We start from the raw sequence: 25,545 nt of genomic DNA, 5'->3' as shown, positions 1-25,545 counted from the left end.
ATGCTCACCTGCTCCTGGACTTTGCTGCATCCCATCCCTGCCCCACCCTCCTGCACGCTCCCCCGCCCTTACTGCACACGCTTGTGCGCACACGTGCTGGGGGGGTTGCCCCATGCAAGGGATCCTGGTGAAGCCTCGGGGAGGGGGTGGAGAGGGCCCTCTGGAGCACCTCTGCCTGTTCTAGTCCACACAGGCTCTCACCCTGGTACATGGGCTCCTGCTGCTTGGGCACCAGCCGCTGTGCCCCCCACCTGTCCTGTGTGGTCCATTCTCTTCCACCCTCCACGGGGCGGGGGGGCGGGGTATTGTGCAGGCGGGGCAGGGGCTTGCTGTGGAAGGGTTTTGTTTATCTGGCCATACTGCTCTGTGGTTATGGCAGAGACCGTGCCTGGCACAGGGGCTGGGGATGGTCCCTAGGTCCTGGGCCATTCATCCCAGTCTAGGACCAGCCAGGAGCACGCTCTGGCTCCCACACAGCCGGGACTGGCCATACGGTGCCTGAGAAGTGGAGCTCTCACCCACAGCTGGTGCACAGGGGCGGAACTCAGTGCACCGACATTACCCAGGTTGGGGGCAGCACTAGGAATCGAACCCAGGAGTCCTGCCCTCACAGGCCTTGCGTGTGCCAAACTAGGCAAACCCCAGGAGGGCTGGGAAGAAAATGGCCTGGCCCTGGCACCTGGGGCTGGGTTCTGTGGCAGGGCTCAGGCTCCCTGCCCCCTCTGTGCCATAGGATTTAACCCGCAGCCCCGCTCCCTCCCCCACCATAGTCCTCCTACCCCTTGCCCGGGCAGAAAGGGAGACCCTGGCGCCTCCCCATGAAATCATGGTCCTGGGCCCAATCGCCTCGATCGCTTTATTGCCCCGGTGCCTGCCAGGCCCCAGCACCCGGGGCTGCTCCATGTCTGTGGAAGGCCAGATGGGCCCGGCGGTGGGGCCCACTGGGGCGCTCAGAAGAGGCTGAAATGGGGGTTGCTGAGGCCCATGCTGTCCACGAACCTAGGGCAGGGAAAGGAGCCGTCAGACGCCGGCCCAGGTAGCTCCCCTGCATGAGGAGGCAGCACCGGGCCAGGACGGGATGGGTGTGCCCCAGGGCTGAGGCCAGCACAGGAGCCCCCAGGGCGGGGAGGGGGAGTCCCCGCTGTGGGGCCTGTGCATGCCATGCTCCAGCGCCTGCTTTGAGGACCCTGCGGTCAGGTGGGGGCTGTGGCCAGGGCCTGGGGAGAAACCTGCCCCCCATCCGAGCTCGGTCCTGGAGCCCAGAACCTGCGAAGGAGGGAGGGGAAGGGAGAGGGAGCAGCAGGGGCTCGGGGTGGGGGCTGCCCTGTCCGGCTGGCAGCCGCTGATTCAGGGCCTCCGTTGTTGGGCTGCTGAGCTTGGGCCCCATTTCCAGAGCACCCCCCAGAGCCAGCCCCCCCCCCCGAGCCAGCCCCCCCGGGGAACTGCTGCTGGGAATGTGGCTCCAAGGGACTTGGGGGGACCCAGTGCCCGGCCTCCCCCACAGGGCTGCAGAGCGGTGGCTGGCGCTGCCCACTTTGTGGGAGGTGGGCAGGGCAGGGGGGGCACCCCCCAACTGGACCACAAAGCCGCTCTACTGCTTTAAGGGCCGGAGTGTCATGTGCTCCCTGCCCGTGCGGATAAACAGCTGCCTGGGCTGTGCTCCAGCGGCGGGGCCAGGACCCGAGGCGCAATGCTGCCAGCCTGCCCCCCGCCCCCTGAGCCAGTCGATTCAGGTCCCTTTGTGTGGCACATGGGAGCGGAGAGGGAGCTCCTGGCTGTGGGGGCCCCTGGGTGGCAGCGGCTGGAGCCACCCCGTGCCAGCCTTGAACTTTGCCCGCTCTGGCTTGGGCGCCAGTGCCTTGTCTCTGGGACATCGGGCGGGGAGCGGAGCCGCTGGTGCCCTGCTGCCCCCCAGTGGCTGCTGGCCGGGCCAGGCTCGCAGGCAGCCCAGGCAGTGCCTGGCAGGACAGAACGGGCAGGGACCCGTGCCAGGACCGGCCGCCATGGGCACCGGGTGTTGGGTGCGGGTTACGACCCAGCGTGCCCTTGGAGCCAGGGCTCTGGTAAGTTGGATGCTGCGCTCAAGGCACCACCACCTTGCCCAGGCATTGGCCCCAGTGCCAAGTGGGTGTGAGATGCCCCTGTGGTGTTTCACGCCTGCTTTGCACGGGGGTGATGGGCTGTGCAAAGAGCAGTGCCAGGGAGACTCAGCTGGGTCCAGGGTGGCTTTTTGGGCATCTGCAAAGCGTGGGAGGGTCTGAGGCGGCAGGTGATGTCTCCAGACCGGGGTGACGGAGACCAAAGCAGCTGGGCTCATGGGTGCTGGGGGTGTGTTGGATTTCAGGGGCCGCTTGCTGCTTGTGCAGGTTTCAGTTGCCTGCGTCTGGATTTGTTCGGGGCTTTGTTTGGGTCGGGCGTTCCCAGGGTGCCCGACTCCCCAGCCTCACCCCTGCAAAGCTGGGGCCTGAGGATCCAGAAGTGACCCAAACCTGAGTCTTCAACCCAGTGAGGTGTGAGAAATGCCCCATAACCCCCCTGCCTCGGCCTGGTGGAGCTGAGACCTCCGGGGACCCTCCTATGCTCGCCCTGCAGGGTGATCTGCAGAGCCGGGATACCGTGCTGGCTGCTCTCCTACCTTCCTAACTGGCTGGCTCCCCTCCCTCACCCGCTGTGTGCGACTGGCCCGAGGGGAGGCTGCTCTCATGCCACGGGTGAGCTCTGCTCCTGCCAGGCGCCGAGCACCCTCGGATCCTGGGGCTCTTGCCCGCTGGGAGAGGGGCCTCATGAAGCAAACTGGGTGTGGATGCTGCGCCACTAGCCTCGGTGGGAGCAGGGTCAGACATGCTCTGTCCCTAGGATGGCGGGGGGAGGGCTCCCCCCTTCCCCATGTGCTGGCAGCTCTCATGGGGTGCTGTCCCTTCTGCTGCTGGCACTACGATCTCACCTGGTCATGGGGCTCCTTATCAGGGGATGCCTCGGCACCGTCATCCAGGGGGTGGCCTCCTCTGCTCGGACCATGGGATCCCTGGGCAGCCACCAGCCGCAGTCCTGTGCACAAGTCACTGGGACCCTGAAGACTTGGTTGGGGGCTAGAATCAGACAGAGGGGAGGGTCCAGGCTGTTAGGGAGGGCATCCAGCTTGTTGGGGTCGCTGTCGCTTGCTGGGGGGAGGGGGCAGCTGGAGCGCCCTGCCCTGAGCAGAGCAGAGCACCACTCCTTCCCAGCCCTCTTTGCCCAGCATCTCCCAGTGCTTTGCAAAGGCCAACGAACCGCGTCTCCCGCTGGTGTGTGTGCGTGGGAGGGGTTAGTATCGTCCTCCCCATGTGTAACGTGGGGAGAGGACTTGACCAAGGTCACACAGGGAGGCTGTGGCAGAGGCCAGCCTAGAACCCAGGCGTCCTGATTCCATATTCCCTCTTCTGTCATGCCTAGACTCCCACTGTTTACTTACATCTCTGGAGCTGGACCCCACTGTTCACTTACATCTCTGGAGCTGATTCTGCGTCACAGCCTCTCGGTAGCGGTTGTAGCTCCCCTGGTGCACTGTGCCATCACAGCGCCCCGGGACGATGGGGGGGAGCTTTGGGTGAAACAATCCCCCTTTGAGCGCCTTTGGCCCTGAGTGGAAGGACAAGAAGGAAACTTAAAACCAAGCCCAGCAGATGGCACCAGCAGGGGGCTCAGGGCTTAGGGTGGGGGGCTTTGGGGTAGACACCTGTCCCCCAAGAACTGGACTGAGACCCGCTAAACTTGTTTCACACCTGGGCCGTTAGCCGGCCATCAGCAGTGGATGAGATTCAGTCCCTGATGCCCTGAGGGGGTTTGAACCAGGCCCTTCTGCAGGCTCAAAGAGCCAGCGAGGAACAGTGATTCCTGCAGGGAGACCTGGCCAGCCCTTATCTGGCAAGATGGTGCTTGGAACATGAGGCCAGAGGCAACTTAAAGGGGCTGGAAGAGACTCTCCGGCCCCCATCCGTGGGACTGGGAGATCGCGGGACTGCTGGAACGCTTTGTCGAGTGGTGTGCTTTAGGTGGGTTGTATTGTAGGTTAATACCAAGACCACCCTGTGAGGTGACTGGAGAAGGGTTTTTAGTAACTGACACATGCCAGAAGCAGAGCGTTGTATCCCTCCCACTCCACTGGGACACCCCTCCAGGGGACCAGGGGTCAGAGTTTTTCAAACATCGCCCAAGGAAAAGCCTCGTGATTTGTTGCCCCCACAAAGAGCCACAGTCTGCTCCCCAAGGCGCTTGGCCCAGCAACGAGTTGTGTCTGTTTCGAATGCACCCATCACTGTGACGTCTGGGCTCTCTTCCTACCTGTTGCGTCAGGCTTCTCTAATGCCAGCTTTCTCTCCCAGAAGGGCTCCTGGTACCCCAGGAATGTTAACCCGAAGAAAGCCATGTCCCAAACCGCCCACGGCCTCCCCGTTCAGCCACCGAAGGCGCTTTCCAGGCACTGGCAGGCTCTGCAGCTGTTGATTCTGTTGCCATAGAGATGCCCCTGCAGCCTGGCTGGCAACTCTCCGCCCGCCCAGCTGGAATGTGGGTGTGTGGCTGCAATGGGAGGGAGTTGCGACAACAGCCTGCTGGCTGGGTTGGTTTTGTTGTGTTTGTTAATTCAGGGGTAACTGAGAGCAAACTCCAGGAAGGGGTTAAACGGGGGAGGGTTGGCCCCTCCAAAACCCTCTCCAGCTCAGGGAGCTTTGCTCACGTGGTGTTTGTCTAATGGGGAAGCCCTGGCAACACGACTGTACCTGCGCTCCAGGCGCCTAGCTCGGGGTGGAAAATAGGATTCGGAGCCGCGTCTAGCCCACTGCTTTTAATCCAGTGCGGATTGATAGCAACTAGGAGTCACTCCAATCTGACGGCTGCCTGGTGGCTCTGAGTGAAATAACCTGGTGTCCATCCAGTTCTATGAAAACGCTGGCATTAGGAGCCATGAAACAGTTCTCATGGACCTTGCAGCAGCCTTAGTTCTGTAGGCATAGGGTCACTTTGTCCTTCAGCCTGCTGAGGATACATTATCTCTGGGATGGGCCAGTCAGCAACACTGATCTTTAGAAATAACATTCTGGAGTCCTTGGTCACAAATGAATCCTTCTCTCTCTGCTGCTGCCAGCCTGCTCCCAGGGTGTCTGTATTTTGGTGTTGCTGGGTGTGTGTGTGGGCAAAGGGTCTGGCATCCTGCTATCTGTGGCATTTCTCAGGCACTTGGAGATGTTTGGTGTCTAGATCATAAGAACTTCCAGGTGCAGACTGTCTCTTTTCTATGTGCATACAGTGCTCAGAAATGGGGGCCCTGTCCCCCACTGAGGTTTTGGGGCACAACCATCATACAAACATTTAATAGTAGAAGGGAATGTGAGAGGACTCGTATGATATAAGGAAGACTCCAACTTTCCCAGCAGTCTTCTTTGTCCCCTGTTATTTCATGCTGGCCCCCGGTGTAAACTAACATGGGTAACATAGGACTTGCCATGGCTGAGCAGGGTTGTGGTTCATCTAATCCAGCATCCTGTCTTCAACAGAGGCAAGTCCCAGGGGCAGAAGGGCAAGACACCCTGAAGTGAGCAGTTGTAGAATAACCTTCCCCTAAGGAAAGTGCCATCCTCCCCCGTCACTGAGTGGAGGGTTCATCCCCATAAGCAGGGACGTTTCTGTCTCTTGTAAAATACAGATTTTACGCTGTGTCTGTGCATGTTCTCATTGGCCATATAAATGGCTGATCCTTTTAGCTCACCCTGCTGAGCTTTAGCCCTCAGCTATATTCTGTGGCAGTGAGTTCCTCTACTTGTGCTTTGTAGAAAGTGATGTCTCATCAGATTTAAATGCCCTTGGTTGTCACCTTTCCCCTGTAATAGGAGATGGCTCACCCGACCCGAGTTCCTTCTCCAGTGTTTACATTACAAATTTCCGTCATGTCTCTTCTTTCTTCACGTAGTCCAAGTCCTTTCAGTCCCTTTCTGTATGTTTTCTCCAGGTCTGTAATCAACCTCATTGCCTCTCTCCGAATCCCTTACGTTGCCCACTGTCAGAACAAGATAGAGGAGAAACACCACATCCCAGGCAAGGGCCCCCCAGGTGTAGGGTGGTATGTTATTTTCTGCCCCATTCCTTAGGACCCCCTTTATCTTGTTTGCTTCTCTGAACACTGCTGTGCATTGAGAGGGGCAGCTCTCACCTCTGAGGGTTTATGGTGAACGCAGAGCCAGCCACTGGTATATGAGTAAGGGGTGGAAGCTGGGTTCTGGCTGGTGGGAATCAGACAGTCTGGGCTAAAGACAGCTGTGATTGTCCATGGGGTGGCCTGGGGTCACAGGGGCTGGGGTCACAGGTAGGGTCACTGGGGGGCTGGGGATACAAGTGGGGCTATAAGGGTCATTAGGCTGGGGGGGTCACAGGTGGGGTCATGGGGTCACAGGTCATGGGGCTGGGGTCACAGTTAGGGTCATGGGGCTGGGGATACAAGTGGGGCTATAGGGGTCATGAGGCTGGGGGTCACAGGTGGGGTCATGGGGTCACAGGTCATGGGGGCTGGGGTCACAGTTAGGGTCATGGGGGCTGTGGATACAAGTGGGGCTATAGGGGTCATGAGGCTGGGGGTCACAGGTGGGGTCATGGGGTTGCAGGTCATGGGGGCTGTGGATACAAGTGGGGCTATAGGGGTCGTGGGGTCTGGGTCACAGGTGGGGTCATGGGGTCGCAGGTCACGGGGGCTGTGGATACAAGTGGGGCTATAGGGGTCATGGGGCTGGAGGTCACAGATGGGGTCACGGGGTCACAGGTGGGGTCACAGGGGCTGTGGATACAAGTGGGGCTATAGGGGTCATGGGGCTGGAGGTCACAGGTGGGGTCACGGGGTCACAGGTGAGGTCACGGGGGCTGGGATTACAAGTGGGGCTATAGGGGTCACAGGGGCTGGGGTGACAGGTCATGGGGCAGGGGTCAGGCTGGCTGGAAGGGTCACAAGTCAAGCCAGCATCCCCACCCAGCTATGTGCCCGCCTCCCTGAGGGCCTGGCTCCTGCGCATGCCCAGTTCTGCTCCTAGGCTCCCCAGATCGTACACATGCGCAGAGACGGCCTAAGCCTGGGCCTAGCAGCAGCCGGCGCGCAAGCCGGGCTCGGCTCGTACTCCTGAACTGGGCACGTGCCGGCCGCATGCGCAGTGCAGCCCGGCTCGGGCCCCCGGCGCGCGCTCGGCGCCGCGCGGGGCCCCGGCCGGGCTCAGGGGCGCATGCGCGCGCGACGTTGCGCGTGCGCGCCCGGCGGGGCGTGCGCGCGCCCGCGGATCGCCATGGAGGCCTCGGCGAGCGGAGGGGCCGGCGGCGGCGGCGGCGGCGCGGGGAAGCGCTGGTACTTCAGCCGGGAGCAGCTGGAGCGGAGCCCGTCCCGGCGCGCCGGGCTCGACCCGGACAAGGAGCTCTCGAACCGGCAGCAGGCGGCCAACCTGCTCCAGGACATGGGGCAGCGCCTCAACGTGTATCCGCGCCGCGCCGGGCCGGGCCGCGCCGGGCTAGGCCGCGAGGCCTGGGGCTCGCGTAGCGGGGCGGGCGGGGCCGGCCGGGGCCGGCGGGGCGCTTCCCGGCCGCACGCGGGCTTTCGGGGCCGTGCCCGGGGGCGGGCGGCCCCTTCCCGCCGGGCGGTGACAGTCCGCACGGGTCAGGCCACGTGTGTCCAGTGACACCTCCCGGCGGGCGGGGGCCGCGGACACCCCCTGCCCGGCCCTGCCCGCCGGCGGAGGAGGAGCCGGACAGGCACAACTTCCCGTCTCCCTTTTCTTAACCTTGCGCCCTCAGCTCTCAGCTGACCATCAACACCGCCATCGTGTACATGCACCGGTTCTACATGGTTCAGTCCTTCACCCAGTTCCATCGCAATGTGAGTATCGTCCGGACTGTCGCCTGCCCAGGACGCGATGTTCGTTATCCGCCTTTCCCCGGGCAGTACGTGGGGGAAGCTGTGCCCAAGGCTCAAGACTGGGAGTCCTGAGATCTGGGTTCTCGTTCTGCTCTTTTCCTCTGCTGTGTGGCCCTGAGCGCATCACTTCTTTGTACCTCCATTGACTTATCTGTAAAATAGAAGTAACACTGACCTACCTGGGAGGGGAGGTTGTGAGCTTTGGCCGATATCTTTGGGCAAAATCTGTAATGTAATTGACAGTACCGTAGTTATACTTTTGTCACAGCTGACAGTCTTTGGATCTTTAAAAGATCTTTCTGGTTATGTGACTGTTCTCTCTAGTCAGTCTTAGACATTGACTTTTTGTAGCTTTAATCCTGAACTTTTACTGATGCTTTAAAAAAAAAAAGCTTAAGGTTTTCCTACTAGACATCTAAATGGGATACAGGAAGAGTGTCCCCTCAGATCTGTATCTCCACCTTATCTCTGTATTTGAGGCCTGGAGGAAATCAGTAAATCCAATGGTTTTGGAGCTCTAAGATTGCTCCATCTCATAGGAGCAGACCCCATCAGGACGCTAACATTACAGGCTTGTGAATACTTGAACCAGGAGACCATTTATGTTTTTATCTCTCCATGAAGTCTGTGGCACCAGCAGCCCTGTTCTTGGCAGCCAAGGTGGAGGAACAGCCTCGGAAGCTGGAGCATGTAATCAAGGTAGCGCATGCATGCCTGCATCCTCAGGACACCCTTCCAGACACTAGAAGTGAGGTAAGTGGCCAGACACCAGCAGAATGATTTCCATGCTCGAGAGGGAGGGATGAGAACATCCTCAAAGGGTACTGCATCCTGAAATGTAAAATCCTGGTAACAGAAGTAACTTGTGGGGCTAAAGCATCTCATTAACTCCAGTACATAACCATCTGTTCTACAAATGAGTGGTTACATTGAAGAATGTAGCTTTCAAATCAACCACTATTGTACAGCACAGTTTTCAGGCTTCTTCAGAGCAGATGACTTGTCTCTCCTGCTCTGTGATCTCTCCTGTTTCCCTCCGCTATGCGGGTGTGAACAAAAGAATCAGATGTGCCATGTAATCGTGTCTGTATTAGAGGCTTCTGAGTAGGGAGTGGACATGTAGCAAAGCAGAAAATGGTGTATGCAGTTCAATTCTCTCTCCACCCACCTAATGGTGAGATTGTTTAAAAATGTTTCCATTTTCCCCATCTCTCATGACAGCCCTTCATAATTGGAACTGAGTATCCAACCCTGCTGAAAGGGGGAAGCTTTATCCAGGAGCCAAAGTTTGTAGAACAAAATTGATGAAAAGGTTAAATTTTAACCCACACTGCTCACGTTGACATGTCCCTTCGTGTTTAAAACTCTTACGGAGAGAGAGAGACTAAAGCGTGTAGTTCCAGCCGCAGCAACCCACGTCCAATGAACATTAGCAGGGGAGTGTATCCATCCAGCACTCTGCTTTCTCTCTTCTGGGAGGGAATCTGTGCCAGTTCCCTCTAGTACTGAGTGGGATAAAGATTCTCCCTTGATTTTTATTTTTTATTTTTATTTTTTTGGCCTCCCTGAGAGAGAGAGTTAGAAATGTGCAGGCTTTATTCAGAGTGCCTCATCGTGAGTAACCTGCCTGTCCTCTCAACCCCAGGCTTACCTGCAGCAAGCTCAAGACCTGGTCATTCTAGAGAGCATTATACTGCAGACCCTGGGTAAGTTTTTCAAAGCGGACGGGCTTCCACTCGAATCCCAGACCCAGAGGGTTCCGCAGAGCGGAGAGTCTAACCCTACAGTCTTCTCCACAGCTGGAGGGAAGATGCACAGCTGGCTAATGAGAGAGCAAGAGTCCAGGCAACAAACTTTTTTCACATCACCAGTTCATGACTTGCTTCTAATACATGTGTTTTCAGGTTTCACTTTCTTTATTTTGAGTTATTAACAGCTTAAACATGCAGAGTTTGGCTTGTTTCTATCCCCAACAGGTTTTGTTCTGCTTGGATGCCAGTTACTCTGGGTGCAAGTGCTATAAATTGTAAGAGTGCGCTACTCTAATCCAGTGGCTGGAATAGGAGACAATCCGCTCTGGATAGCGAAGGGAGCCTAGAATGAATGTTCCTGTTTTGATCAGGTTGCTTGCTGCTCACGTTCAGATGGGTTATTGTAGCATCAGTTTTATTTGGAGTTTTTTTTTTTTAAATGTAGCCCTCTACTACTAAGATTTGGCCTTTTCTATGGCTCTGTAGACACCTGAGTGGTAGAGGCTTCTGTTTATAGTAACCATGACTAAGAAAAAGCCAAGAGAATCTTCTGTTTTTTTTAAAAACGATCTTTACTGATTCATTCAGGAAACGACTAAGTCAGGAGATGACTAAGGGGGAATATGATAAAGGTATATAAAATCATGACACGTGTGGAGAAAGTCAGTGTTTACTCCTTCTTGTAACACAAGAACTAGGGGGCACCAAAGGAATTTAATAGGCAGCAGGTTTAAAACAAACAAAAGGAAATATTTTTTCACACAACGCACAGTCAACCTGTGGAACTCCTTGCCAGAGGATGTTGTGATGGCCAAGACTATAACAGGGTTCAAAAAAGAACTAGATAAGTTCATGGAGGATAGGGGTCCATCAATGGCTATTATCCAGGATGGGCAGGGATGGTATCCCTAGTCTCTTGTTTGCCAGAAGCTGGAAATGGGCGACAGGGGATGGATCACTTGGTGATTCCCTGTTCTGTTCATTCCCTCTGGGGCCCCTGGGATTGGCCACTGTTGGAAGACAGAATACTGGGCTAGCTGGACCTTTGGTCTGACCCAGTCTGGCCTTTCTTATGTTCTTATTCAAACACTTCTCACTAGTCTTTAGCCTGCAAGGTAGTTAATAGCACTTTACATCTTTATAATTCTTGACAAAACTTCACTACACCTAACTGCCCTGTGAAGTGGGTAAGCATCCCTATCTTGGAGTGCAGAAGGGAGGGCCAGAGATGTTAAGTGGCTTGCCCACGGTTACACAGCAAGGTAGCTCTGGTGTCACCATTTGAAGTGTAGAATTCCTGGCTCCTTGTCCTGTGCTCGGTCCTCCCAGTTGCCTCTTCTAGAATCCCAGTTCTGCCATGAATATGCTGGTGAGAGAAGTAAACGGACAAAAGCGGATGCTCAGCATGTGGGCTGTCATCTTAAAAACAACTTGCAAAACTGAATGGAAAACTGAAGCAAGGATTAACCTCATCTGACATTTATGCTACAGGCTCCCTCGAATGGAAGACACCTGCTTCCTTGTGGCTTTTTGGGTGACACAAATTCCTTTGAGCAAATGCTAGTTTTCTTCCTTCCAGCTGCTGCAAGAGGCTTTGTCCTAGTTAAAATCCCTAATAGGTGTTTTGTTTCCAGTGACGTCTCTTCAGCAGTAAGCTATTTAGCTGCTTGGAAACCAGTGACCTTCCAGTTTTGAGACTGGACAGCTTGATCCTTCTGCTTGCCTTTGAGCAGAAAGTGTGAGCTGTTAGTGCAGAGGGGAAGCTGACTTGCCTCCCCAGGAGCAGGAGGCATGTGCGATATGTGAAACCATGAGGGTGCCATGTCTGTTACCTAATGGCCACGTGTCTCTGCCATTCTTTCAGGGTTCGAGATCACTATTGATCACCCCCATACGCACGTGGTGAAGTGCACGCAGCTAGTGCGAGGTAAGAGACCTAAAGTGTGCTGTTGAATGCTTGCTACCTTCCCTCAGAGGTGGCTGTAGTTCCGTGCTGGGTTAAGTGGTTCCTCTAGAGAGCTCAGAGTTTAAATAACATGGTATGCTTTGGTTGAAAAGGGCTGTGTAAGCAGGAGGTGGGAGCATTCATTAACAATGGTCCCTGTGAATTACCCAGACAGATACCCCACCATGAAACACTCTGTGGGGTATCTAATGTCGAAGTAAAGATGCTGCAGTGGCAAATTTCTGAAATGGGTGCGGGAACGGGTATAATTTTAAGTTGCTGTAAAGCACAGCACAGTGGTTTTGTTAAATGCAAGTTTTCTGTTGCTGTGGGGAAGAACTGAAACAAATCAAACCAGTGGGATCTTTCATATCCAGTTCTGTGCTTTCTGTGGCCACTCCCTGTAGAAGCCTGTACTTCTAACAGACTAGTACCCTGGAAGTCTCTGCCAAAGCGTTCAAGCTAACTCTTGTTTTTTCCTTTCCCTTTCCAGCCAGCAAGGATTTGGCACAAACTTCCTACTTCATGGCGACCAACAGGTTGTTACTTTGAATTGATTCCTATGTTTCTAGCAGAGGGTTTTATCTGGAGGTGGGGGGGAAATGCCATTTGGACTTATTGGAGGATTATCTAGTGAGTCTGGGAGGGTGTGTAGGGGTATTGCTTAGTGCTGTACAACAGAAGAAAGGGTCCCTGCCCCATGGAGCAGTCTACAGCAGATGAGGGGCAGCTCCTGGACAGTGCAGACTTCTGTTTGGGCAGTTAGAAGAAGAAGAAATTGATTTTAAAGGGAGTATTTGAAGAAGTGACTGTAAGTGCTTATTTGCATTACTGAAGTGCCTGGGAGCCCTTGGTGCTAGGCACTGTCCAAACAGAACCAAGCGATGCCTCCTGCCCCAGAGAGCCTTGCACCTGACAAGACAGCAGGTGGGTACAGATAGATGGGGGAATGCGAGGAAGCAGAGAGATTTGGCAGCGTGGTATGCACTGGTCTAATGCTAGACGTTTATTCCTGAAGAGATGGACTTAGAAAAGAACTAAGGCAGTTTGGCTTCTTTCTCTTAAAAGATCTTGAGGTGACTTCAGATTTTCAAATAAGGATTGAAAAATTAATTCCAGTACCAATAAGAGGCCCACATTGGAAGCTCTTAAAAAAAGGAGTAAAAAATGGAAATTCTTGCAGCCATTACTTCATGCAAGCGCATGGAATCGGGTTCAGTGAAAGGTTGTTTAACTTCACCCATGTGTACTGGAGACACCTAGGCTTCATTCTGGAGGAGATGTTGGAGCAAAGCAGAGCAATATAGTGAAAAATGTAAAAGGCAGAGACATGCCCTTAGGTATGAAGCTCTCTGCATCGGAAAGGACTGGTTCAGCAGGTGAACTGGGGCTTAGGCTTCGTATACTTAAGTCTTGCCTGCATAGCTCTGTTGGTTGGAGGTGGGGGGACCACATCTCGAAGTGGCATAGCTTTGCTGGCAGAGCTTATTTGGGGAACTGTATAAGCTGCATCTCTATTAGAGTGACTTGTGGTCTGGCTATGCCAATAGTCCGTTTCTAGTGTAGATAAGGCCTCAGTTGGAAAATCTGCTTCTATTCCCTGCTCTGCCACTGATTGTGTGAGTGTGTGTGAGAGAGAGAGAGACACACACACATATATATATCTTGGGAAAGTCCCACTCTCTCCTGCCATTCTGTTAAATGGAAGTAATTCTCTCCCACCTCTGCAGATTGCTCCAAGGATCTCTGCTGAACTGTTTTTTAATCCTGATGTTACTGATGCATGCTCTCAACCTTCACTCCATCTTAATGTAGCTTTTTGTCTGGGAACTTCTTTTTAAATGACACATTTCAGACATGAACTTACAGAACAAGAAACACAAAGGAGATGCTACAGTGTGCTAGTTTTAGTGATTTGTGGTTCTGTACTATCAACCCTAAATCATTCTTTAAAATGTTGACTCTTAAGGGCAGGTTCCCTGGTACACCAGAGCAGTGCACAGCAGTCAGAGCCCACTGGCTAGTTAAACTCATTACAGCAGCTTTGCATCACCAGAGCAGCACATAGCAACCCTAGTATACTGGCAGATCTGGCTCTTAATTTGCAATTGACTTAATGGTTTAGAGGCTTGTGTTTGAGCCCAGTTTCTGTGAAAGCAGAGGGGTGTGGGTGGCAGACCCCTGTCCGTGAGTCCCAGTGTCGGTGCTTTCCAAGTTTCCTAGACACTGTTTTCTTGATGTCCAAGGCAACAGTGACTGTTGGGCCAAGTAATAGACCAGTGAAAACTCTTGACATGAGACCAGGCTCCCTTACAGACCACTGAGGCATCAACCAGTGGATTTATGGCATGGCAATTGGCTGTAGAAGTAGAGTAGTGATTGGCTGAGTTATCTGTCACAGTGACCTCATTTAAGTTACCTGAACCTGTTTGGGGCCTACACAATAATCATAACCGTTAGTTACAGCGATTGTTAATGACTTAGCTAACTTCACAACTGACATTTGTACAAATGTAGGCCATGCACTAGATTTATTTTTAAGTAAAACAAAGGTTTGGAGAGTCCATTCTGAGAAGAACAGGAGTCCTTGTGGCACCTTAGAGACTAACAAATTTATTTGAGCATAAGCTTTCGTGAGCTACAGTCCACTTCATCGGATGCATAGACTGGAACATATAGTAAGGAGATATATATTATATACACTCACACATACAGAGAACATGCAAGGGTGGGAGTTGCCCTACCAACTCTAAGAGGCTAATTAAGAGAGAGAACTTTGTAGTGATAATCAAGATAGCCCATTTCAGACAGTTTGACATCTTGATTATCACTACAAAGTTCTCTCTCTTAATTAGCCTCTTAGAGTTGGTAGGGCAACTCCCACCTTTTCATGTTCTCTGTATGTGTATATCTATCTCCTTACTATATGTTCCATTCTATGCATCTGATGAAGTGGGCTGTAGCCCATAAAAGCTTATGCTCAAATAAATTTGTTAGTCTCTAAGGTGCCACAAGTACTCCTGTTCTTTTTGCCGATACAGACTAACATGGCTGCTACTCTGAAACCTGCCATTCTGAGAGGATCATTCAGAACAAAGATGACCGACATATACTAAATCTTGTACAGGACTCAGTTTTTAATATATTTTAACTACAATTAGATTAATCTAGGAAATCCTCAGGAAGCTAATCTTGTATTCTAAGAGTGGATGCTGTAAAGTTGTGGCGAATACAATGTATTTTTCATACAAAGCAAAGGTTGAAGCTCTGTGAAATGGAGCTCAACCTTAACTGTAAAGTTGTGACTGGCACCTCCATAATAAATTGTCCTATGAAGTGGATTTGTTTGCCATATCGGGGGGCTGAGGCCCAGTCCTGTCCTGCAGAGTCTCTCTGAGTTGGAAGTTGTTAATCCACCAGCTCCATTGACATTCAGAAATGGTGTGGTTTGAGGAAGCCAAGGTTTGAGAGTAGGAGGCAGGAGTGGAAGTTTCTGTGGGCTTCATTGTTTTAATTGTTGGTTGTTGGGTCTCTCACGATGGTGCATGTGTCATTACTGATCACGTTGACTTCACAGGAGTTATGCTTGGCTTGGGAATCGGCATTTTCCAACCATGTGAATTTGTTTCAGCAGAAGGAATGGAGCTGTCTGAATCTCTCCTCAGGTTGAGCAGAGCCCACTTCCGAGCCTAGGCTCTACCAAGAACCCAGCTGCCCACTGCTTCTCTCGGGCTCTGATGTTGGGCCTCGGGACTTCTGCTGAAGTCCAGCATAATTTAACTTCTTTTCCCCCTGCAATGGGCCCCAGGGCCCAGAGTTAGGAGGAGCTTGTGGAGAAGCCTGGAAGTGAATTGGTTGGAGCAGCACAGGGAAGTAACAAGTGACTTGGCAGTGCTTAGAGACGCCTTGACAAGAAGGGATATATTGGGGGAGGAATTGCCCTTTTCCCTTCAGGAACGTTCCCACCATGCCCACCAATTCCGCAGCGTCTGTTCAGCGGGGGATTGTGTGTGCTGAGGTTCAGGCTTGGGAGTTCATGGCTTTCTGTTTCTCTCTCCCTGCTGGTGACGTCAGCCTGCACCTGACCACCTTCAGCCTGCAGTACACCCCTCCCGTTGTGGCCTGCGTCTGTATCCACCTGGCTTGTAAGTGGTCCAACTGGGAGATCCCAGTCTCCACGGACGGGAAGCACTGGTGGGAATACGTTGATGGCACTGTAACTCTGGAGCTCTTAGACGGTAAGTTTTGGAGCAAGGTCCCCCCAAAAAGGCACTCTTATTATCCTGGCATCTGTTCCTGGGTCTGCCATTCAGACACAGCCACTGACCAATTCATGGACTTCAAAGGCTTCTGATCTTGCCAAGGTTTCCAGTGTGGCAGCTTCTGTGGTGCAATAGAGACAGTAGAAGTCATGAAGTGGGATGAGTTTAAATCGTCAGCGCGACTCCTTCACCGTATTTCCCTTCCTGAAATAGCTCCATCTCCTCATGAATAGCTCCACCCGGCAGCGGGCAGCTGGCTTGTGGCTGCTCTGCATCCTCCCTCTGACCCTCTTGTCTGTCTTTTGTGTGTCCCCTTTGCAGAGCTGACTCATGAATTCCTGCAGATTCTGGAGAAAACTCCCAACCGGCTCAAACGCATCCGCAACTGGCGGGTAAGAATTTCCTCTTTTGGGCTGCTGTCCACTGCTCTGGCTTCCGAGCTGTGTTGTCTCTAGTTCTGACAGTGCTCAGGGGAGGGGCACTTCAAGGTTAAGGTTTAACGGACCATACGTTTCTATTTTCATTAGTCTTGAATAAACTCGTGGATGAGCTACCTTTTCTTTTCTAGCCAGGGCTTGACAAACCCATTCCTTGTAATGCGTCCCTATCTGTGAGCAAGTGGGGAGGGGTGGGCTGCCACTTTCTGTGGCCTCTAATCTTTACTTTAAACCTGTATGTTTGAAGCTATGAGGGCTACACAAACATAAGAACAGCCAGACCGGGTCAGACCAAAGATCCATCTAGCCCGGTATCCTGTCTGCTGACAGCGGCCAGTGCCAGGGGCCCCAGAGGGGATGAACAGAACCGGGAATCACCAAGTGATCCAGCCCCTGTCACCCATTCCCAGCTTCTGGCAGACAGAGGCTCGGGACACCATCCCTGCCCATCCTGGCTAATAGCCATTGATGGACCCCCGTCCTCCATGAACTTATCTAATTCTTTTCTGAACCCAGTTAGAGTCTTGGCCATCACAACATCCTCTGTCAAGGAGTTCCATAGGTTGATTGTGCATTGTGTGGAAAAAATACTTCCTTTTTGTTTGTTTTAAACCTGCCTTTTAATTTCATTTGGTGACCCCTAGCTCATGTGTTATGAGGAGGAGTAAATAACACTTCCTTATTCACTTTCTCCACGCCAGCCATGATTTTATAGACCTCTATCATAGCCTCCCTTATTCATCTCATTTCCAAGCTGAAAAGTCCCAGTCTTATTAATCTCTCCTCATATGGCAGCCCTATTTATACCTCTAATCACTTTTGTTGCCCTGTTCTGAACCTGTTCCAATTCCAGTATATCTTTTTTTGAGATGGGGTGACCACATCTGCACTCAGTATTCAAGGTGTGGGAGTACCATGGATTTACACAGAGGCAATATGATATTTTCTGTCCTTTTTTATTATCTATTCCTTTCTTAATTTCCAACATCATTAGATTTTTTTGACTGCTGCTGCACTTTGAGTGGATGTTTTCAGGGAACTATCCACAATGGCGCCAAGACCTCTTTCTTGAGTGGTAACAGCTAATTTAGACCCCATCATTTTATATGTATAGTTGAATTTCATCTGCCATTTTGTTGCCCAGTCACCCAGTTTTGAGAGATCCTTTTGTAGCTCTTTGCAGTCTGCTTTGGACTTAAGTATCTTGAGTAGTTTTGTCATCTGCAGATATTGCCACCTCACTGTTTACCCCTTTTTCCAGATCATTTATGAATGTTGAATAGGACAGGTCCCAGTACAGACCCCTGTGGGACACCACTATTTACCTCTCTCCATTGTGAAAACTGACCATTTATTGCTACCCTTTGTTTGCTGTCTTTTAACCGGTTACCGATCCCTGAGAGAACTTTCCCTCTTACCCCATGACTGCTTACTTTACTTAATCTTTGGTGAGGGACCTTGTCAAAGGCTTTCTGGAAATCCAAGTACACTATAGCCACTGGATCCCCTTTTCCACCTGCTGGTTGACCCCCCCCCCCCCCTCAAAGAATTCTAGTGGATTGGTGAGGCATGATTTCCCTTTACAAAAGCCATGTTGACTCTTCAACAACAAGTTTATGTTCATCTATGTGTCTGACACTATGGTTGGAAATTTTGTTCTTTACTAATGTGCCCGGTACTTAAGTCAGGCTTCCCAGCCTGTAATTGCCAGGGTCTCCTCTGGAGCCCTTTTTAAAATTGGCGTCAATCACCTTGAATTTGCCCTGCCTGAAACAATAGAGGTGTGACCTACCCAAAGCCCTAACACACAGCCAGGTGCCAGTTGATTGCCCCTCGTCCGGGGCAGGCTGTGCTTTGCTGCTGTCTCTGTTTGTAAATGTGTGGTCTCTTCTGGGGCAAAAATGTGTTTCGCAAACAGTTTTCTTCCCCCAGGCTGGTGCTGGAGCAGGTGAGAGATGTACAACTTGTTGCAGGACCCCCCAAAGCTGTGTGATCGGGAGCACCTGTTTTGCTGCTAACTCTGCACTGTGGCAGTTGCTCCCTTTCTCTCCCTGAGTGGGTAACCGGGCCTGTGTCGGTGACATAAAGCCACCGAGGTACAAGTGCCCTTTCTTGCTGCTTTATTTCAGGCCTCCCAAGCAGCCAAGAAATCCAAAGCAGATGACCAAGGAGAAGACGAGTGCCTCTCGGAGCAAACTATTCTCAGCATGATCTCCAGGAACAATTCTGACATGAACATTGCAGGCTTAATGAGTATGTCAACTTCCTCGACTGCAGGAGCTGGGCCTCCCCTCCCAGATGCAGAGGACTCGCCCAGTGATCTGAGCAGTATGGATATGTTTCAGTCAGAGCACTGGATGACCCACCATCCTCCACACAAGCTAGAGGCTGGCCAGGTTCACAGGACTAACGAAAGCTCAGCAGCCACTGAGCAGGATGGCGCGGCTTACCAGAAGCAGAGCAGCAAGAGCGCGCCGTCGGCAAAGGTGTCGCTGAAAGAGTACCGCGCCAAGCATGCTGAAGAGCTGGCCGCACAGAAGCGGCAGCTGGAGAACATGGAGGCCAATGTGCGGTCTCAGTACGCCTATGCTGCACAGAATCTCCTGGTCCAGCAGCAGAGGGAGAGGGAAGTCCAGCAGGAGAACAACCCCTCCCCAGTTGTCCTGAAGATTCCCACCAGCAGCTCCGAAAGCGCAGAGCGCCCTCCTTTGGAAAAGAGCGACAAGGCCTCCGCCTTGAAGCTGAGGATCCCTGTGGCAGGGGGAGGAGGGGACAGACAACTCGCCTCCAAACCAGAGGAGATCAAAATGCGCATCAAGGTGCCGACTGCCTCAGATCGGCACAGCTCCTCGGACGAGAGCAGCGGGAAGAGTCGGGAGCACAAGGAGAAACACAAGGCCCACTTGTCCAACCACCACCATCACAACCATCACTCGCACAAACACTTGCATGCGCAGCCCACGGCTGGGGCCAGCAGTGCTGGGGGCAAGCGACCAGGAGACTCTAAATACAGCAGCCAGCAGAGCACCCTGGCCCATAAAAGCTTCAGCTTGTCTGGGTCCTCTCGGAAGAGGCCTCTCCTGGAAGAGGTGTCGACTGCTGCACATGAGCACCAGCCGAAAATCAGTAAGAGCTCCAAAGCTGCTGGCATGCAATTTTCCTTTGCCCACCTCCCCGGGGCTACCCAGCTTCCCGGGCACAGCTTGGATGCAGCCGGCCTCCCCTTCCCCCAGGCCGGCAAAGCCAGGGGGACCCATGGGAAATCGGACAAAGGCCCCACCGGGGCTAATGGGCACAACACAAACCAGGCCATTGACTATCAGGATACAGTCAACATGCTGCACTCGCTGCTGAGTGCCCAGGGTATGCAGCCCACCCAGCCCCCGGCTTTCGACTTTGCCCACTCGTATGGCGAGTACTTGAATCCAAGGGCCCCTGGGAGCTCCAGAGCTGCCAACACGGACAAGCCCCGACCGCCCCCACTGCCCTCAGAACCCCCTCCCCCCCTCCCTCCTCTGCCCAAGTAAAGTCCTTTTTACTACTGAGTTTGTATAGACATGCCTGGAATCTGGGCCGCCCCCTGCAGGGGAGGGGCAGGGTGGTCTGACCCCACTGCCTCACACAACTATTTTATTATTATTATTATTATTATTTTATTATTTTTATTATTGGTCTTAGAGTGTGGAGTCCTCCAAGCTGTGAAAGGATAAGAAATGTCCTTCCTTCTCCTTGCTCTCCCCATCAGAATCCCATGGGGCTGCAGGGGCCTGCCCCCTCTTGGAACAGAGCCCCCTCTGCGTGTTGTGCGCTGGGGGCGGGGATGTGGGGGTACCTAAAACGTGTCGCAGAATCTCTTAAAGACATTTTAAAAATAATTTAAACAATAAGTTATATCTGTTCGTAGTGTTTTGTTCACTTTAATTTTGTGAAGCTGGCAGGTGGGTGTAAAGTGCCCGAGGGCTGCTGCAGGGGCTGGGAGAGGGAGCTTGTGAGAAGGGCTCGTATGGCTTGTCCTCCGCTCCAGCTCGGCTGAACGCTGAGTGGTGTAGAGAAGGTGCTCAGGAGCTGACCTGTACGAAGAGGCCATGAATGGAAGCAGCATGGTCTGGTGGTGATGGAGCCAGGGAATCCCAGCGTGGGGCATTACCTGGGCTGAGTCACTTCAGTTTCCTCATTCGTGAAATAAGGTTGGTGCTGACCACCACCTCCCCCTTGCAAAGGGCTTTACCCACTGGTTGGTATTGGCTCTGTCCCTCCTCCCTGTGGAGGGGAGGATCCCTCTGACCTCAGCATCACTGTGAGGCAAGGGCAGTTCTCTACCAGATCATGCTGGTTCCACTGAAAAGTCCCCACTGCTGTGACCTGCTCAGTCTGCCATGTGCCAGTAGTGAGGGGGGTTACAGGGTCAGAGTGACTGGAGTCTGGCTGGCTGCTATGTGAAGGGGCTGCTGAAATGCAGAAGGGTCTGCAGCCTAGAGCGGCCAGGACCTGGCATCACTGTGGGAGCAGCAGCAAGGTGCCATCAGGGATCTCGCTCCAGTCTCCTGTGGGGGGAAGCCTGACAGCGGAGGTGAGATTGGGGAGGGAGGACAGTGCTGTGTCCAGGAGGGGGGTGAAACAGAATTGTGATTGGGGGTGCTTCAAAGTGTATTTCAATTGCATTATGGAATGAGATTCTTCCTATTTGTTGTTACAAAGAAAAAATACTGCAAAAAAGTGAATTGTTTTGAAATAGTCCTTTCTAGGGGGCCGGGGTCGAATGTGACAGGACCAGTCAGGCCAGTGCGTGACTTGAGTTTTCACTGCACAAGGGGCTGGGACCCCACTGGGCTGACATTCCTGTGGGGGTTGGGAATCTATCTGTGTCTCCGCCAGCCATCTGGGGCCAGAGTTGCTGCCTGTGTATTTCTGCCTGCTCAGTTGCCCATAGAGAGAAGCGGTCAAGTACTTGTAGCTGGCTTGAGTTCTGGGGGCTGTTTGGAACGGGAGCCCCCTGAAGGTGGCAGTGGCTGGAAAGGGATCTAGTTGTCATTTCTGCCTAATACAGAATCCTCCTTGCATTTGCTCAGGTCTCTTGGAATCTGACCATTTAACATCCCCTCCTGCCCCTCACCTGCTGGCTAACACTGTAGCTCTAATGCAGAGTATGTGCGCCAAAGATGCAATACTGACATCTCCTAGGATCAGAGGCAGCTGCTGGAGACAGGTCACAGTCTGGGTTTTTAATGGCATCCTCTCAAAATGCACAAGTCCTCTGCAAAGCTTGGGCTGGATTCTGCTCTTACTCTGGTGTCAATCTGGGGAAAATTGCTGAAGTCGATCCAGACTGACGCAAGTTTTACCCAGAGGAGAGTCTGACCCAGTGCAGATGGCTGATGTCAAGCAAAAGCACCAAGATACAGATTAGCTGAGGGAGGGACTCTAGGATCAGCCTACCGGTGTCTCCTGTCCTCCATGCAGCATTGTTAGAGCAGTTGAGTTTCTGCTGGCTAGAAAAGTCCATCCTGCCATCTGTGTGGCACAGACTGGAGAGCACCTCTAGGGGTAGCTTGTGGAGGGATCCCTATGGCTGCTTTGCTGTTGTTCTCTCACAGAACTTGGACCCAGAGCTGCTGTGGAAGCGGGGGAGCCTCTGCTAGTTTGGGCCAAGCTTTTTTGTTTCATTTACTAATCTCGCCAAGAAGCTGGAGGTTTTCCCTTGTGGCTCAGGTTATAATCTTCCAAATTTCCAGTAAACTGTCTTCACATGCTTCTGGGAAACGTCCTCTCCCCTGCATTGAACTCTGCCTGGCTTTTTAACGTTCTGTTTAACCTGGAACTGCACTGTCCCAGGCCAGGGAGACTATCTCAGTGCAGGGCTGTCAGCCAGTACCAGCCTCATCTGGTTTTGGGTGCAAAACTTTTATTCCCTTTTTACATATGTAACACTGAGACTCCCAGCAGGGATGTGGTCTTTGCTTAACCCGCAGCTTTTGCGGCACACTAGCTGTCTCTTTAACTGAGCCATTAATGCGGATTTTTTAAATCACAGATATAGGCACTTTCTAGCTCTGCCCTTTCACTATTAGGGATTTTTAGTTTACTGTTCTGATGTAGCCGCCTCTGCAGGGGTTGGATGGAGCAGACCCTTCATAGAGTTCAACAGACGGGGGTTTCTCTGGGAGGGGTCTTGTCAGTTTCTGGAAAACTGTTTTTTTTAAATGGCTACATTTCTTAGAACTTCCAGCTGCGAAGCTAACCCTGGGGCTGAGGCACTGCTCTTAGCCCTCTGCTATAAAGAAGTACATCCCATGGCCAGGCTTCAGGAATTCTGTTCCCATTTGGACCCCGCAATGAAAAGGCCAGTCTTTCAAGCGTGCTCAGCGCCCACCAGCTCCCACTGAGATCACCCAGGAAGCTAGAATCCTGGTTTGGTGGATTGTGTAAAACTTGAAGCTGTCTTAAAAAATGGAGGGGGAAAAACCCAACTGTTAAATTTATCTCCTTCATAACAGGTGTGAGCTTGCGAATCCTGCATAATTTGTGGTATGTAAGGAGCACAGGCCTTGCGGGTATTTGTCCTGTATGGTGGCTCCTATTTAAAGGATGGGGCCTGGGTTAAGATTGTGGGGGACAAATTCTGGGGGGGGGGAACTTTGGTTCTCTAGGTTTCCTTCCCTTTGTGATTTAAAAAAAAAGTACGAAAAGGTAAATGACTTGTAGGGGGGTTTCCCTTTTAAGATACAGTGAATTCAGCTTGAATCATGGGGGAACTTTCTGCTGGCATCCCTGCCCTAAACACATCTCGCATCCCATATGGAAAAAGAGCACAATGCACTGAGTAGAGAAATCACTAGTGTTTCAATGCATGAATTCAGTGTCTGCTGTACCATCTAAAATTGCCTGTAGGTTTTATCCAGAATTCTTGGTGTGTTCGTGTAAGAGAGCAGAGACTCTGACTGCCCATATGCTATGGGACCAACTTGGGTGTGATGGGAAGAGTGGGCATTAGTGGATCAGGAAATGGAAGTAGGTGGCTCTAAATTACTCATTTGGCATTCTGTGGTGACCAAACTGAGCTTTGGTCTAAGCTGACTTTCCTCCTGGCAATGGAAAGAATGGCATGGGTGCAAGTCACTGGATGGTGGAGGCTGCTCTACCTTAAATACTTACTAGTTGCTTTTCCTGCATTGCCTCTCTGTGTAAGTTACCTGGCTTCCTCAGCCACTGAATGCCATCTCTCTGCAAAGGCACTGGATGTGAAATGTACAATGCTGCTGAAATTGGCAGACACTTTCCATGGATGTTCCAATCTTTCCTTCCAAATTCAATTTGTCCCCATATTTCTTGAGAAGGTGGGGAGTAAAAATACAGGGTCTGTGAAACCTCTGCAATGAGAGAACAAAGCTCTGCCTGAACTTTCCACAGCACAGCTAACCTCCTGCAGTCATGAATCTGCTCTTTCACACAGACACTAAGGCGAACATCGATTGTGAAGATAGCAACAGAGAGTCCTGTGGCACCTTACAGACTAACACATGTATTGGAGCATCAGCTTTCGTAGGTGTGTGACGAAGTGGGTATTCACCCACGAAAGCTTATGCTCCAGTACGTCTGTTAGTCTATAAGGTGCCACAGGACTCTGTTGCTTTTTACAGATCCAGACGAACATGGCTACCCCTCTGATGCTTGATTGTGAAGACAGCCGCCCTGCCCCTGATAGCACTCCAACATGCTTTTCTCCTCTGAGGAAGTGAATGGTCTAAAATTCTTCATTCCTTTGTTTGGGGAAGTGATGGGAGGGAAGGATGACTGCAGGGGTGGGGGGAGGAAGGGTAATTTAATCTATTCTGAAGTGTTACAAATATTTAAACTCTGGACATTATTTTTTAAAAAGAGAAGTTTGCTACAATTCCATTGTAAACTCGTTTCCCTGTGAGACATGGCTACGCTGTCTGTCTGAGAGGGGCACGACTGGCTTGAGCCTTCACTACCACCCCACTATTGGGATGCGAAAGGAACACTTGACAGCATTCAAAGTACTGGTGCTTCACAACACCTTTGACTACTGGCAGTCTGTACAGGGTGAGCTGGTGTGTGTGTGGGGGGGGGTGATACAACTGCAGTATTGCTAAGCTTTCTCCTTTTTACGATTATATGAAACTCAGATTGGATTCAATTTTTTTTTAATTTAAACCCCCATCAAGCCAAAGAGCCAAATCAGTGTGTTTTCTGATCTCTCACTCAGGGTCTGCCTTGTGGTTGCAAACTGACCAATTTGGGATTTTTCCCTTCCCTCCCACTGCTGCCTGTCTCCTGATACCTACTGCATCCTCCCCCCCAATACAAAATGTGAAGAGCTTCCTCTGCACAAACCAGCAGGAAGCTGGATAACTAATTTGGCTACAGGTGTTTGGGATCTTGCTGTCAAGTATGTTTCTCTCTGTATTTATCCACATCAATAAACGTTAAAAGCAAAGGAGTCAACAAATTCAACTGCTTCTTGTCATTTTGTTAACTGATAATTACAAAGGGAAAATAGGCCGACCTTGAGGTTAAGGTGCAGACTTTAGAAAGGGCAGACCTAGGTTCTACTCCTGAGTCTGCTCCAGACTTTGTTGTTGTTCCTCAGTTTCCCATACTGAAAGTGGGGAGGGGAGTGTCGGCCTCCCAGCTTGGAGGCTGAGTTAATGAGGGTTTGACAGGGCTGGCTGGCTGGGGAAGTGCCACTTGTTAAGACTCCTGCAGGAAAAAGAGGGTGAGTAAACTACTACAAGAGGGAAAACCCTCCCTGATCTCATCAGTTCTGCTACAGAAAAATAGGAAGCTCCTGACTGCAATAGGGTGCTCCTAGCCTCTCAGCGCCTTCATTACGCTGAAGACTTGAGCTCCAGCCTGACAGTGAATTTATAGGGGAGGAGGAATGGCTCATGGCAGAGGACAGCTGGAATTTGCTACCCTCCCAGTAACTGAGCATGGTCCAAGATGGGTATTTTATCTTGCTCGGCACAGCTAGTTGTAGCTGTGTGATAGGAAGTAAAGGTGTGAAAAATCTGGATGGGGGTAATAGGAGCCTATATAAGAAAAAGACCCAAAAATCAACTGTCCCTGTAAAATGGGACATCTGGTCACCCTGGCAGTGACAGACGATTGTTCTGCTTAAAATGCCCCCGCCCAGCCCAGCCTCCGCCCCCCCCCCCGTGCCATACCCTCCCCCCAGCCCAGCCCAGCCCAGCCCAGCCGAGCCGCC

At 52.1% G+C, this 25,545-nt stretch overlaps 2 protein-coding genes across 5 annotated transcripts; one reads left to right on the top strand and one right to left on the bottom strand.

Moving 5' to 3' along the window:
* Window positions 1-837: 837 nt before the first annotated feature.
* TEX49 (testis expressed 49) lies at window positions 838-4,493 on the bottom strand. The gene is made up of 4 exons (XM_039514525.1): window positions 4,321-4,493; window positions 3,484-3,618; window positions 2,945-3,089; window positions 838-999 (listed from the first exon to the last, which is right to left on the bottom strand). The coding sequence occupies exons 1-4, from the start codon at window positions 4,403-4,405 to the stop codon at window positions 951-953; spliced, it is 414 nt and encodes a 137-aa protein (XP_039370459.1). The 5' UTR covers window positions 4,406-4,493; the 3' UTR covers window positions 838-950.
* Window positions 4,494-7,287: 2,794 nt separating this feature from the next.
* CCNT1 (cyclin T1) lies at window positions 7,288-24,777 on the top strand. Of its 4 annotated transcripts, none has more exons than XM_039514292.1 (9): window positions 7,288-7,483; window positions 7,801-7,882; window positions 8,546-8,674; window positions 9,567-9,627; window positions 11,537-11,599; window positions 12,111-12,156; window positions 15,692-15,855; window positions 16,201-16,271; window positions 24,544-24,777. In XM_039514292.1, the coding sequence occupies exons 1-9, from the start codon at window positions 7,299-7,301 to the stop codon at window positions 24,613-24,615; spliced, it is 873 nt and encodes a 290-aa protein (XP_039370226.1). In that variant the 5' UTR covers window positions 7,288-7,298; the 3' UTR covers window positions 24,616-24,777. The 4 variants fall into 4 exon arrangements, 3 of the variants coding, with proteins under 3 accessions (XP_039370226.1, XP_039370225.1, XP_039370227.1); XM_039514291.1 differs by lacking the exon at window positions 24,544-24,777 and adding an exon at window positions 18,446-23,505; XR_005591216.1 differs by lacking the exons at window positions 15,692-15,855; window positions 24,544-24,777 and adding an exon at window positions 18,446-18,583.
* Window positions 24,778-25,545: the final 768 nt, after the last annotated feature.

Source organism: Mauremys reevesii, linkage group 25, assembly GCF_016161935.1.
Source record: "Mauremys reevesii isolate NIE-2019 linkage group 25, ASM1616193v1, whole genome shotgun sequence".
NCBI lineage: Eukaryota > Metazoa > Chordata > Testudines > Geoemydidae > Mauremys > Mauremys reevesii.
Note: the sequence above shows the minus strand (reverse complement) of the source record. Positions and strands in the feature narration are given on the sequence as shown.

Bases quoted from the DNA above. Each gene is read 5' to 3' on its own strand.
- TEX49 (XM_039514525.1), bottom strand. From the start codon at position 4,405: ATGGCTTTCTTCGGGTTAACATTCCTGGGGTACCAGGAGCCCTTCTGG. The intron at 3,090-3,483 runs GTAAGTGAACAG...GTCTGATTCTAG, and splicing joins GCAGAATCAGCTCCAGAGAT to CCCCCAACCAAGTCTTCAGG. The intron at 1,000-2,944 runs GTGAGATCGTAG...TCCCTGCCCTAG, and splicing joins ATAAGGAGCCCCATGACCAG to GTTCGTGGACAGCATGGGCC.
- CCNT1 (XM_039514291.1), top strand. From the start codon at position 7,299: ATGGAGGCCTCGGCGAGCGGAGGGGCCGGCGGCGGCGGCGGCGGCGCG. The intron at 9,628-11,536 runs GTAAGTTTTTCA...CCATTCTTTCAG, and splicing joins CATTATACTGCAGACCCTGG to GGTTCGAGATCACTATTGAT. The intron at 15,856-16,200 runs GTAAGTTTTGGA...TCCCCTTTGCAG, and splicing joins AACTCTGGAGCTCTTAGACG to AGCTGACTCATGAATTCCTG.